Source organism: Mustela lutreola, chromosome 14 (genome assembly GCF_030435805.1).
Source record: "Mustela lutreola isolate mMusLut2 chromosome 14, mMusLut2.pri, whole genome shotgun sequence".
Classification (NCBI taxonomy): domain Eukaryota; kingdom Metazoa; phylum Chordata; class Mammalia; order Carnivora; family Mustelidae; genus Mustela; species Mustela lutreola.
In genome coordinates, this window is record NC_081303.1 from 35838703 (window position 1) to 35852234 (window position 13532).

Sequence of the window (13532 nt, forward strand, 5' to 3'; positions counted from 1 at the left end):
TGTCTCCCTCCCAATCTCATCTTGTTTCACTTATTCTTTTCCTACCCTCCCAAACCCCCATGTTGCATCTCTACTTCCTCATATCAGGGAGACCATATGATAGTTGTCTTTCTCCGATTGACTTATTTCACCAAGCACAATACCCTCTAGTTCCATCCACGTCATTGCAAATGGCAAGATTTCATTTCTTTTTTTTTTTTTTAAAGATTTTATTTATTTACTTGACAGAGAGAGATCACAAGTAGGCAGAGAGGCAGGCAGAGAGAGAGAGGAGGAAGCAGGCTCCCTGCCAAGCAGAGAGCCCGATGCGGGACTCGATCCCAGGACCCTGAGATCATGACCTGAGCCGAAGGCAGCGGCTTAACCCACTGAACCACCCAGGCACCCAAGATTTCATTTCTTTTGATGGCTGCATAGTATTCCACAAAATTGGGATTTAAATCTGAGCCCATGAACATGTTTTCTTTTAAATGCCATTGCCCACTCATGGTAGGTGTGTCTTTGATAAGAATTCATTACAGTGTCATTTCCACTGAGGACAGACCTGGCCAAGGAAGCTTCCTTTATAAGAGCTTCTCAGGAAACATTGCTTTTGCTGACTCTAAAGGCCCTGCACACCACTCAGAAAGTCACTCTCACACACAAGGATGTGTATGCAATTTACACTTCTTTGTATGATGGAAGCTCATGTGCCAATTGAGACTGGTCACAGAATATGAAGAGAGAATATGAAGAATATGCACATTGTTTGGCTCAGCTACACTTCTGGTGTCTCATTTCATCTTCATAACAACACTAGGAGATGGGAATTTTATGGATGAAGAAACTGACCAAAAAGGCAAAGTACCTTGCCCAAAGTCAAATGGCTCGGGAGTGCCAGGGATCTGAGGTGAACTATTGGATCCATCTCACTAGAGGAAAGGCTTTAATGGAAGGCGTCCTCCTGAGGGTCCCTCAAAATATGGGTGGGCTTTTCATAAGAGACTTGTTGAGAAAAACATTTTAGAGGATGAGCCAAACTAAGGCCTGGTCACAATAATTATTGCGAACATGTATTGAGTGCTAACCACATTCAAAACATCATTCTAAGTCCTATGTATGTTGCCTCATTTAATCGAGTCTTCACAATAATCCTTTGAGGCGAGTCTACTTATTGTTATATATCACCTCCACTTTACAGGTGAAGAAACTGAGGTTTAAAGAGGTTAAAGAGGGTGCCTGGGTGGCTCGGTTGGTTAAGTTACTGCCTTCAGCTCAGGTCATGATCCCGCATTCCCGGGATCAGGCTCCCAGCTCCATGGGGAGTCTCCTTCTCCCTCTGAATTTCTCCCCTCTTGTGCTCTCTCTTTCTCTCTCGCCCACTCTCTCAAATAAATAAATAAAATCTTTTAAATAAATAAGTAGGTTAAAGAACTTGCTTAAGTTTACATGGTTAGTAAAAGCAGCCTCAATTTGAAACCTAGGTAGACTGACTCCTGAGATTTTACTACACTGCCTTTCTGTTTTTGATATCAGGAAATAATATGAGTTGTTCTGTTTTGGCTGGACTCCATGGTATTTCAGAGAGAGATCATTTAGTAAGGCTGGAAATGTTGGTAAGAATTACTTTGCAAAAGGCTTAAATGCAAGGCAGAGGAGTTTGCTCAAATTAATTATATAAGTTGCATATGGTAATTGCAGATTTTCTGTTTCTCAATGATAGAAATTCTCTAAACTGGCTTGTGAAATTCCCAGCTGAGCAACTGATACACAATATATTTTTTAGGCTGAGAACATGTCAATTTTATTTCTGCTGAAATCTCTTTCGAGGGATAGTACTGATATTCTTTTGGTATAGATCCTCTAAATATAGATTCTACATTTTTGATAGAAGGTCTTACAGAAAAATGATCTGTAGGCACTTGTGGAGAACATAGCGTAAGAATAGAGTTGTGGAATCACTAGGTTGCACATAAAACTAACATTAACATCATGGGTCAACTATACTCCAGTAAGAAAAAAGAAGAGAGGGGCACCTGGATGACTCTGTGTTAAGCGTCTGACTTTTGAGAGCCTAGGTCATGATTTTAGGGGATTGTGAGATTGAACCCCGTGTCAGGATCCGTGCTGGGCATGGAGCCTGCTTGAGATGTTCTCTCTCCCTCTCCTTTTGTCCCTCCCCACTCTAAAAAGAAAAGGAAAGAAAAATGTTCTGGAGAGAAAAAAGGCACAAATTGAGATTACTTACGTGACATTTAGTTTATGAGTCTCATGGGAGCTCAAGAAAACTTTGGTTAAGCCATTTATTAATGTGCCTACAATAATTTTTCCTTTCTGGCCATCATCTGCATGTCCTCTTGGCCCAATTTCTGAATCCAGTCATAGCCCTCCATGGAATAAATGAGCTTGTCAATGCTATTTGAAGAACTTCCTTTCAGAAACTTACTACCCAAATCCGAATAGTGCCCAATAGTGTTAATAATAAATCCCTATATTTGTATAAAACGTCTAACCTGTTTTTCAAGATATGAGTATTATGTGCAAAATTTAGATAGTAGATTTGGTTTGTCCCCAAAAGTTTGAACAACTTGTTAATAAACTGATTATTTTCTTTTTCCTGAAAAAAAATCTGATATGAAATGTAGTATTCAACCATGAATAACATTGGTACATCACGTGTGATTAATAAAATTTTTTTTTCTTTCCACAGGTTGCTCACTGTTGTGTTAGTGAGCCCCATTCTGATGCATGCAAGTTATGAATATAATTGGAAATGGGGAATTGTTATAGCATGGTCTGGAATTAAAGGAGTTTTTAACTTACTCCTGGCTCCTGATATTCATAATCTGGCTGAAAAAAAAATAGAGTCACCACAATTGGTAGGAAAAAATTGTATCCCATATTTACTCATACTTACTCATTTTTATTTATTTTGTAGTACTTGTCATAGTTCCCAATAATAGAGCTAACCATCTTTTTAAAGTTTTCATTTAAATTCCAGTTAGTTAATGTACAGTGTAATATTGGTTTCAGGTGTACAATTTAGTGATTGAATATTTACATACAATACGCATCACATCAAGGGCCCTGCTTAATCCCCATCACCCATTTTACCTACCCCCCACCCCCCTCCCCTCTGGTAATCATCAGTTTGTTCTCTATAGTTAAGAGTCTGTTTCTCAGTCTGCCTCCTTTTCTCTCTTTTTATCTGCCTCTTCATTTTGTTTTTTAAATTCCACATATGAGTGAAATCATATGATATTTATGTTTCTCTGACTGACTTATTTTGCTTAACATTATACTCTCTAGCTCTATCCATGTTGTTGCAATGGCAAGATTTCATTTTTTTTTGATGGCTGAGGAATAGTCCAAATATATATATATTTATACACACACACACATACACACCACATTTTCTTTATTCATTATCAGTCAATGGACACTTGGGCTATTTCCATAGTTTAGCTATTATAGATAATGTTGCTATAAACATCGGGGTCCATGTATCTCTTTGAACTGGTATTTTAGTGTTTTTTGGGTTAATGCCTAATAATACAATCACTGGATCATAGGATAGGTCTATTTTCAGCATTTTGAGGAAACTCCATACTGTTTTCCTTAGTGGCTGTACCAGTTTGTGTTCCCACCAACAGTGCAGGAGGGTTCCCCATTTTTCATATCCTCACCAACAGCTGTTGTTTCTTATTTTAGCCATTTTAGCAGGTGTGGAACATCTTTTCATCTGTCTATTGGCCAGCTGTATGTCTTCTTTGAAAAAATTTTTATCCATTGTCTTTTACCTAATATTTAGTTGGATTGTTTTTTTGGGTGTTAGGTTGTGTAAGTTCTTTATATATTTTCAATACTAATCCTTTATCAGATATGTCATTTGCAAATATCTTTCCCCATCCTTCCCCTACAGGCTGACTTTTAGTTTTGTTGATTGTTTCTTTCCCTGTGCAAAAGCTTTTTATTTTGATGAAGTCCCAGTCCTTTATTTTTGCTTTTGTTTTCCTTGCCTCCAGAGACATAGCTAGAAAGATGTTGCTATGGCTGACGTCAAAGAGGTTAGTGCCCAAGTTCTCCTCTAGGATTTTAATGGTTTCCTGTCTCATATTTAGGTTTTTCATCCATTCTGAAGTTATTTTTGTGTATGGTGTAAGAAAGTGGTCTTGTTTCATTATTTTGCATGTTGCTATCAGTTTTCCCAACATTATCTGTTGAAGAGAATGTCTTTTTCCCTGGAATATTCATTCCTGCTTTGCCAAAGATTAATGGACCCTAGAGTTGTGGGTTCATTTCTGGGTTTTCTGTTGTGTTCTATTGAGCTATGTGTCTGTTTTTGTGCTAGTACCATACTGTTTTGATCACTACAGCTTTGTAACATAACCTGAACTCCAAAATCGTGATGCCTCCATCGCAATTGTAATGCTTTTCTTTTTCAAGGTTGCTTTGGCTATTTGAGGTCTTGTGTAGCTCCATACAAATTTTAGGATTATTTATTCTAGCTCTGTGAAAAATGCTGGTGTTATTTTGATAGGGATTGCATTAAATGTGTAAATGGCTTTGGGTGGCATAGACATTTTAACAATATTTGTTTTTCTAATCCAGGAGCATGGAATATGTCTACATTTTAACAATATTTATTTTTCTAATACTTGAGCATGGAATATTTTTACATTTCTTCATGTCCTCTTCAGTTTCTTTCATCAGTCTTTTATAGTTTTCAGAGTACTGGTCTTTTACCTGTTTGGTTATGTTTATTCCTAAGTATCTTAGAATTTTTGGTGCAATTGTAAATGGGATTGATTCCTTAATTTGTCTTTTTGGTGCTTCATTATTGGTGTATAGAAATGCAACAGATTTTTGTACATTGTTTTTGTATTACAGAATTTGTATAACAGCTCTTTTTAAAATTTTTTTAAAATTTAAATTCAATTAGCAAACATATAATACATCATTAGTTTTTGATGTAATGTTCAATGATTCATTAGTTGCGTGTAATACCCAGTGCTCATCATATCACTTGCCCTCCTTTATTATGATGGAGTGCCATTTTTCATCTCTTGTTATAGACTTTATTTTAAAGTCTAGCTTGTCCATATATATTTTTTAACAAAAACAAGATAAATGTATTTATTTGTAACACAGCCCAGTCTCCATCACTTCAGCACAGCATAGGAGTAAAAAGAGCCACCACTATAAACATCATTTAGTCTAAGGCAGAACTTCATGCCTCCCTGAATAGCAAGCCCATCTCTCCCCAGAATCCAGCCCAAAGCCAAACTGAACACACAGGCAAGCCCAGAATGAAGTTGGTCCCAGGTCTCAGAACATCTCACCCTTTCCCTACAGCCCTACAAGCTTCCTGCCTGTATCCTCCTAACCCTCCACCCCCAACTGGGCCAACTCCTAACCTCTGAGTCACCAGAGTGCTTTCTTTGTGGGATAATTAATAAGGTTTTAAGTGTTATAGAAATAATGGCCTGTGAAATCCATTGTTGCCTAGAAAGTTCAAAAGGATTCCCCCATTCATAATCCTAATCAGCAGTGGCAGCTCTTCCTCTCTTCACCATAGATGCAGGCAGTTTTAAAGTGATTGTCCTCACAGCTCCCTACTCAGCGTTTCCTATCAAGTTTATTAAAGGCTCTTCTCCTCATCCCAGGGTAGGAAGGAACCCCAGGTATTTTCAGAGACTGAGAGGAAAAGCCCTGATAGCTTAGAAGAAGATTCCTTCTGCTTCCTTCCGAAGATTTTGGAGATTATTTCATAAATATTTTTTAATCCGTTTGAGAAAAGTTAGTTTTAGATTCAGAGGGCAATGCAAGCACAGAAGCTTGCATGAGGTAATAGTTTTGAGAATATAGGAGGCAAGACAGAAGAGTCTTAAAAAAAAAAAAAAAAGACAGAAGAGTATAAAATCTCAAGTGGCTTTCTTCACCTAAAATCTTCTAGAAAGCCTCAAAAGATGGATACTAGGAGGATCTCACCTTTGCAGGCCTTGGTAAGGCAAGTCCAAAAGTTCTACCATCTTGGTCTGGTGACTTTTGACAAGGTCACCAAAAAACAAAAAACAAACAAAACAACAACAAGAAAGCAGGGCATCTCCAGAGGAACATCTTTAAGGGCTTTGGCTAGTGATAGCACTACTCTGGCCTTTTTTTTTTTTTTTTTTACATCCATTTGCATGATAAATGTTTCTCTACCCCCTCACTTTGGATCTGCAGGTGACTTTAGATCTAAAATGAGTCTCTTGTAGCCAACATATAGATGGTTCTTGTTTTTTTTATCCATTCCAATACCCTATGTCTTTAGATTGGAACATTTAGTCCATTTACATTCAGAGTAATTATTGATAGATATGTACTTAGTGCCATTTTATTACTTGTTTTGTCATTGTTTCTGGAGACGTTCTCTGTTCCTTTCTTGTCTTTGTCACTTTTGGTCTTTCCACACTCAAAGATACCCCATTAGTATTTCTTGCAGGACTGGTTTTGTGGTCACAAACTCCTTTAGTTTTTTGTTTGTTTGTTTTGGTTTTTTTTTTTTTTTAAGATTTTGTTTATTTATTTGTCAGAGAGAGAGAGGGAGAGAGCATAAGCAGGGAGAATGACAGGCAGAGGGAGAAGCAGGATCTCTTCTGAGCAAGGAGCCCCATGCAGGACTCGATCTGAGGATGCTGGGACCATGACCCGAGTTGAAGACAGCCACTTAACTGACTGAGCCACCCAGGAGTCCCATCCTTTAGTTTTTGTAAGGGAAACTCTTTTTCTCTCCTTCTCTTCTGGATGATAGCCTTGCTGGATAGAATATTCTTGGCTACAGATTTTTCCCATTCAGCGCTTTAAATATGTCATGCCACTCCCTTCTGGCTTGCCGTGTTTTTGTTGAGAAATCTATAGCCAGCCTTATGGGTCTTCCCTTGTAAGCTAAGGACTTCTTTTGTCTTGCTGCTTTAATAGTTGGGGATTTTTTTATTATATTTTACAAATTTAATTACAATATGTCTTAATGTTGGCTTGCTTTGCTTGATTTTGATGGGAGTTCTCTGTGTCTCTTGTTTTGGGATGTTTGTTTCTTTCCCCAGATTAGGGAAGTTTTCTGCTATTATTTTTTCAAATAAATTGTCTGCTGCCCCTTTCTTCTATAATGTGATTGTTATTGCTTTTGACAGAGTCAATCAATTCCCTGAGTCTATACTCATGTTACATAATTCTTTCTCTCTTTTGTTCTGCTTCCTTGTTTTCCATTATTTTTTCTTCTATATCACATATTTATTCCTCTGCTTCTTTCAGCCTTGTGTTCATTGCATCAAGCCTGTTTCCAATCTCAATTACTGCATTTTTCATTTCTGAGAGATACTTTTTTAATTCTATTATCTCTGTGGTAAGAGTCTCCTCAAAACCTTCTATTCTTTTTCAAGCCCAGTGAGTATCTTTATGATTGTTACCTTAAATTCTCTATCAGGGTGGCACCTGGGTGGCTCAGTGGGTTAAAGCCTCTGCCTTCAGCTCAGGTCATGATCCTAGGGTCCTGGGATCAAGCCCCACATCAGGCTCTCTGCTCAGTGGAGAGGCTACTTCCTCCTCTCTCTTTCTCTGCCTGCCTCTCTGTCTGCTTGTGATCTCTGTCTGTCAAATAAATAAATAAAATCTTTAAATTCTCTATCAGGAATATTACTTATATCTGTTTTGCTTAGATCTCTGACTGTGGCCTTATCTTGTTCTTTCATGTGGGACGGATTCTGGACATTTGTCTCCATCTGGACATTTTGTCTAAGTCTCTGCTTTCTTCTCCATGTTAGAAGAGCCAGTTATGCTTCCTGCTCCTGAAAGTAAGGGCTTTATGAAGAAAAGGTCATAGAGTGTTTAGGGCCTGGCACTTCAGAGAGTGTCTGAGGCATGCTGTGTGCACTCTGCTGTTGTGTTTGACCGCTGTATCCTCAGGCCAGGTGTCAGCAGAGACTCTCCTTGCCCTGCAGTGGGCACTGTTGGGTCCTTGGCCAGAGTGTGGTGAGTTTTAACTAGGTGTGCTCTGGTCTGCTTGTTAAAAGAGACCTGATACTACTTCTACTAGAACTGAAGTCCAGCAGAACTCTGGTCAAGGAGATATGGTATGGGCAGGGATTTCTGCTGGCCTTCTGGGGAAGGGGCTGGCCATGTTGGGACAGAGGCAAGCCTGACAGAGGGCAGGTGTTCCAGAGAACGCAGGTGGGGGGGCGGGTAGGACTTTGTGTAAGCATCTTAGGCAGCCCCTGTGGGCACTGTGCGGCCTCCTGAAGGTGACTGTGTGTTTATGCTGAGGGCAAGGGAGGGAAATGGCACCTGCTGGCTCCTTTGTCTCCAGAGAGAGGTGAGAATCCTACCTCTCAGGTACACACTCCAAGAAGAGTGAATTTTCTCCCTGCTGTGTGCCCCAGGCATTCTTCAGATGCTATTTCCATGCCACCTGCCCCCAGGTTATTTGTCTGCCTTCTCTCCAGGAGTAGGGCAGGTTCCTCAGGGCTCTATCCCAGCCAAGCTGGCTGGCCTTTAAAACTTGTCTCTAAGTCCCACTGGTTGCAAAAACTCACAAAAGCCAACCCCTCTTGTTTTCCCAGCCAGTGCCTTTAGGCAAATGTTCTCCTTGTGCATTCCCCTGTGTGCCTCTCTCTCCCTCTCACCTTTCTCCATGACCAGGACTCTCTTCCTTCCACAGCACTTGCCATCTGTTTTTTCCACAAACCACCTCTCTGTACTTCCTACCTTCCTTGATGTGGTTTCTTCTCTTCCTTTAGTTGTGGAGTTTGTTCTGTCAGTCTTCAGGTTGGTTTCTGGGGGTATTTAGATAAATGATTTGATAGTTATCTAGTTGTGTTTATGGGGACAAGATGAGCCTAGGGTCCTCCTACTCCTTTACCATCTTCTCTTCCTTCTCCCAAAGTTAACCAATTTTTTAAAGATTATTTATTTATTTATTTGACAGAGCCCAAGTAGGCAGAGTGGCAGGCAGAGGGAGAGGGAGAAGCAGACTCTCCACTGAGCAGGAAGCCCGATGTGGGACTCGATCCCAGGACCCTGGGATCATGACCTGAGCCAAAGGCAACAGTTTAACCGACTGATCCACCCAGGCACCACCAAAGTTAACCATTTTAAAAATTAGATTTGAAAAATGCGTTCTTTTAAGTAGAAAGAAACTTTCAGAGGAAAGTTTGTTTTGACAGTATGAAAGGGACCAACAGTCAAGTAGTGGTTAATGGTGTGGGAATCAGATAGATTTGAGATCGAATCCTGGTTCAACCATCACAGGCTGGCTGACCTTGGGCAAGTTTCCCAGATTTGTAGAACCTCAATTTCCATTTGAAGATTGAGATGATACTTAGTAAAATACCTGCCACTTAGCAAATGCTCAATAAATATTACTCTCCCTCAAAACCTTTTCTCCATAGGCTAGCTGGTGGATTTCTGGGCAATCTGATGGTGGCAGTATCTGTGGTACCGAGACTCTAGGGAAGATCCAAAGAGCCCAGTGCATCTGCTGACAGTGTTAGGGCCCCTCTTCATTTGTGACAATGGTGGGAGCTAACTGGAGAAGTTGATAAAAGTTGCTAGAAATCCCCAGGACATCCCCAACCACCTCCCAGTCAGATGAATTCCAAACCTGCTGCTGGAGGGAGAAAAGGCACTCGAATAATGTGAATTAAGAACACCTGCCCACCTCCCAAGGAACTTTAATCTACAGGTAGATGTACAGGGTTTTTTTATATTGGCTGATTTCCAGCTCAGGGTTTTCTCTTTGTCATTTTGCCTCCTGTTCCAGAAGACTCCGGCAGAACAATATTTTAAAAATTTCTTTGGGGGATCAGTTATCTCCCTCTCCATCTTGCCTGTAGAGACATCAAAACAAAGAGAATAGCATGTTAGGGGAAGAACTCGGGTGCCCTAACTCCTAAAGGAAGAAGTTCTTTTTTAAATGGAGTATTATATTCCTTACAGACTTTCCTGAGGATCTGCACTTCTTATCTGTAGTTATCATGTGGGAATTTGGAGTTCAAACTAACCAGTGGTTTTGTAGAGATTTAGGATCCTTTCATGCCCCAAAGAAAAAGTATCATAACAAACATCTGAGCTCCTTCAATTATCTTTTGTGCAAGGAATCAGCCTAAAGCCAAGTCAATGGAATGCTAACATTGGAATATCATTTATAGTATTTCCCAAATCTCTCTGATGTTACACCAATCCCTTTAGCGCCACTCACTACTGCACAATCAGAATCTTCAGGGAAGAAACCTGGAAGTCGGTATCTTTTAGATGTACTTCAGGTTTTTAGTGTTGTTAGTCAAATTTGGGAAACACTCTCCAAAAGACATACTACTATTAGCTCCAGTTTCCAGTGAAGGGCACTGAGACTCAGAATGGTTAAGTTAACTGACTCCAAATTACATGGCTAATAGGGGCAGAGCTAAGACCTGCGAAAGTGATTGTATGTTTGCTTCTGCATGGTGCCTCTCCAGACCCCACCATGGTTCCTGCAGGTTCCTTCAGAGCCTCCTGAGCAGCTGTAGTAAATGCTGGTGGCAGACACCCTTTCCCCTCCCTGCTGTGTCACCACTGCCTGCAGTTGCTGGGTCCCCCTCACCCCCCGGCCCTGCAGGCTCCAGAGCTGTGTCTGTGATGCCTACCACCTTGCTGGCTTTGCAAGGCTGCTGCAGCAAGCAGCAATGGTGGAGAGCTCTTCCGTCAGTGTTCTTATCCCTCCCAGAAATTATAAACTCTTCTCTTATTCACATTGAAAACTAATTTCTGCTCCAGTGTCTTATATTCAAACAGTGTCTATAAAACAACACTTTTGCCTCAATTTACTTCTCAGAAGTAGGATTAATAAATGTGGATTAAGATAGAATTTTGTTGATGTTGGTTAGTTGAACAATGATGCCCTTTGGAGAACTTATTCATTTTTTGGTTCTAACGACTTGTGTGTTTTGTTTTTTAGTTTATATTGTATGTACAGGTAATATCACTATTGACTATGGGAATAAATTCGTACATGATGACTCATTCAGCCAGGACATTAGGTAAAGTAAATCTGTCTTTCATTAATTAACTGGGGAAGATAACACAAATAGATTATTGTTGGGGGACATGAGGACATTTCTTATGAAGTTCAAGGAATTGACTATGAAATCATTCATTTTCATTCACTTATTACTTATTGATGCTGTATTAATTGGGGGTATTGGTTCAGCCAGTTCAACAGAAACCACATTCACCGTGGCTCAAACAAGATAGAGGACTTTCTCCCCCCACCCCCTACCTAAATGTCCAAAAGAGTGGGGGTAGTTCTGCTTCTTTTTTGTTTCTCCTCCATTCCCCGGGTTGTTGTTCTTGTCTGCAGGGTAGAAGTTGGCTCACTACCACTATATCTTCAATCCATCTGAGTAGACAGGGGAAATGAGGAGATAGGTGACAATGGAGGGTAAGCTGTTTCCTTTTAAGGGCAGAATCTAGAAATTGTATGCATCACTACCACTCACATTCCATTGGCCAAAATTAGGTCACATAGTCATTCATGGGTAATAGAATCTGTGAAATATTATCCCTATCTGGCTGACCATGTGCTTAGCCAAAACTTGGAAATTCGGTTGGTAAAAGAAGAAGGGGAAAATGGATATTGGGAGACAATCAGTAGACTGTGCCACAGTGGCTTATTTCCAGAAGACATTTGAGGCCATTGGTAGTAAAATGCATAAATATGATTAAATCACACAGAGATACATGGCCAATAGAGAAATCTAGGGTAAGATAATTGGTGGCAGTATGGTCAACTGGGGATGGAGAAGGTGAGGTGGGATTACACCAAGTCTTAGAATAGGGCCTTAGTATCATTCAGTATCCCATGGCCTGGTCTTAGCTATGGTGGTGTTTGATTTTTTCAGTGTATCTAGAATTGATCAAAGTGCTGGAGATTCACATATGCTGCACTCACAGGAAAATATGGATAAAGCAGAAAATCAATTTATTAATTTATAATAAGATGATTTATTTCTAGGTCTGAAATAATTGTGAACATTATTCATGGTATTTACCTCTAAATACCAATTTCCTCGATAAACAAAACTAGTCCTCAGGAAGTGTCTTGGAAAGCCTGGAACAAATGAGAGGCAATGGAAGGATGGTGTTGAAGGAGAGCTCTTCTAGTCAAGGAAATAGCCTGGGGAATTCACCCTATCCTACCCGTGACAAACATCACCTCCGCTTCTGTCTTTTCAGTCACGTCCTTTTGTAAAACTGAACCCCACAAAAACTCTAGCAGAACTTCCTGTTACTGCCCACCTCAAACCCAAGGGTCCCAATATGTCAACTGAACTAGTAAATTGGGCAGACTTTTGGTAGCTCTCCTTTCCCCCCAGTTACGGATTTGTTCTCATTCTCAGTAGAAAGTTATGCTTTGTCAGCAAAAGCCCACACCGGAGCATGAGGAAAGTTAATTTGATCTTTGAAGGCTTTCTCACACCTCCCTTCCCACCAATTCCTTTGACTCCCAGGGGTCCAGACCCACTCCATTCTCTTTGGTTAGGATGTAACATCTGGATTTCTCCCATGCTTCTTTCCTGTGATTCCTCTTATTCTGACACTTCAAGGCTGTCATGATAATGTTTTTTCTTCTCTTTTTCCTCCCTTAGAAAATTTGTAAAAATTTTATTATTTATTTATTTATTTTGGGGAGAGAGAGAGAGTGTGTGTGTGTGTGAGAGGCAAAGGGAGAGAGAATCCCAAGGAGGCTTCACACTCAGCACAGAGCCTGTGTGGGGCTCTATCTCAAGATCTTAAGATCATAACCTGAGCTAAAATCAAGAATTGGATGCTTAACCAACTGAGCTCCCAGGCACCTCCGCCCCACCTCCAGATTTTTTTTATTATAGTAGTTAAACCTCAAAAATTTTCATTATAAAACAGAAGAGTATGATAACGGTCTTTCTCCCCTCAGAATCCATACTCATTCTTTCTAGAAATACTACATAGCACACATTTAATACTTGACAGAGTTGAGTTTTATCAGTAGAAGTTTCAAACTAACTGCTTCCATCTAGTCTAAGGCTTTAAGAGGTTCCCTCCTCATACACTTCCAGGATCATCTAAACACAGGGAGTTCACTCAAATGTATTGGTGCCACCAAGTGGTCCACATACACTCATGTTTCCCCCCAAAAAGAGAAAAATTTCTTCTTGTGTGGTCTCAGTCATGGGAATTTTTAATCTAAAGCTGACAACTTCTAACTTCAGCCTACAGTCAAATGCATGTTTGCTCTGGACCATAATGAATCAAGAGGGATATGTTTCCAGACCTTGGGAATCCTGAAAATTTCAAATACCATCATTACACACAGTGTCCCACAGAGAATATAGTAAAGTTGAGCTAAACATTTAGAACTCATTTTAACTATGAGACCGTTCATGCGCACTTATGAAGAGAAAACAATTTTATTGAGATGTAATTCCATGTGAGCAGACCAAGTTTACTCGCTAATTAAATTCTTTTGGGTGGCACCTGGGTGGCTCTTTCGGTTAAGCATC

The 13532-nt window shown here is 40.0% G+C and overlaps 1 protein-coding gene across 3 annotated transcripts in view; it reads left to right on the forward strand.

Annotated features, from left to right (window-relative positions):
• Window positions 1-13532, forward strand: part of SLC9C2 (solute carrier family 9 member C2 (putative)) — a 97974-nt gene that overhangs the window by 27554 nt on the left and 56888 nt on the right. For 2 of the 3 annotated variants that reach the window (XM_059146473.1, XM_059146474.1), the window contains exons 10-11: window positions 2690-2858; window positions 10952-11033. In XM_059146473.1, coding sequence (XP_059002456.1) covers window positions 2690-2858; window positions 10952-11033 — 251 coding nt within the window. The remainder of the gene's footprint in view (window positions 1-2689; window positions 2859-10951; window positions 11034-13532) is intronic. The other variant, XM_059146475.1, reaches the window with a different exon arrangement.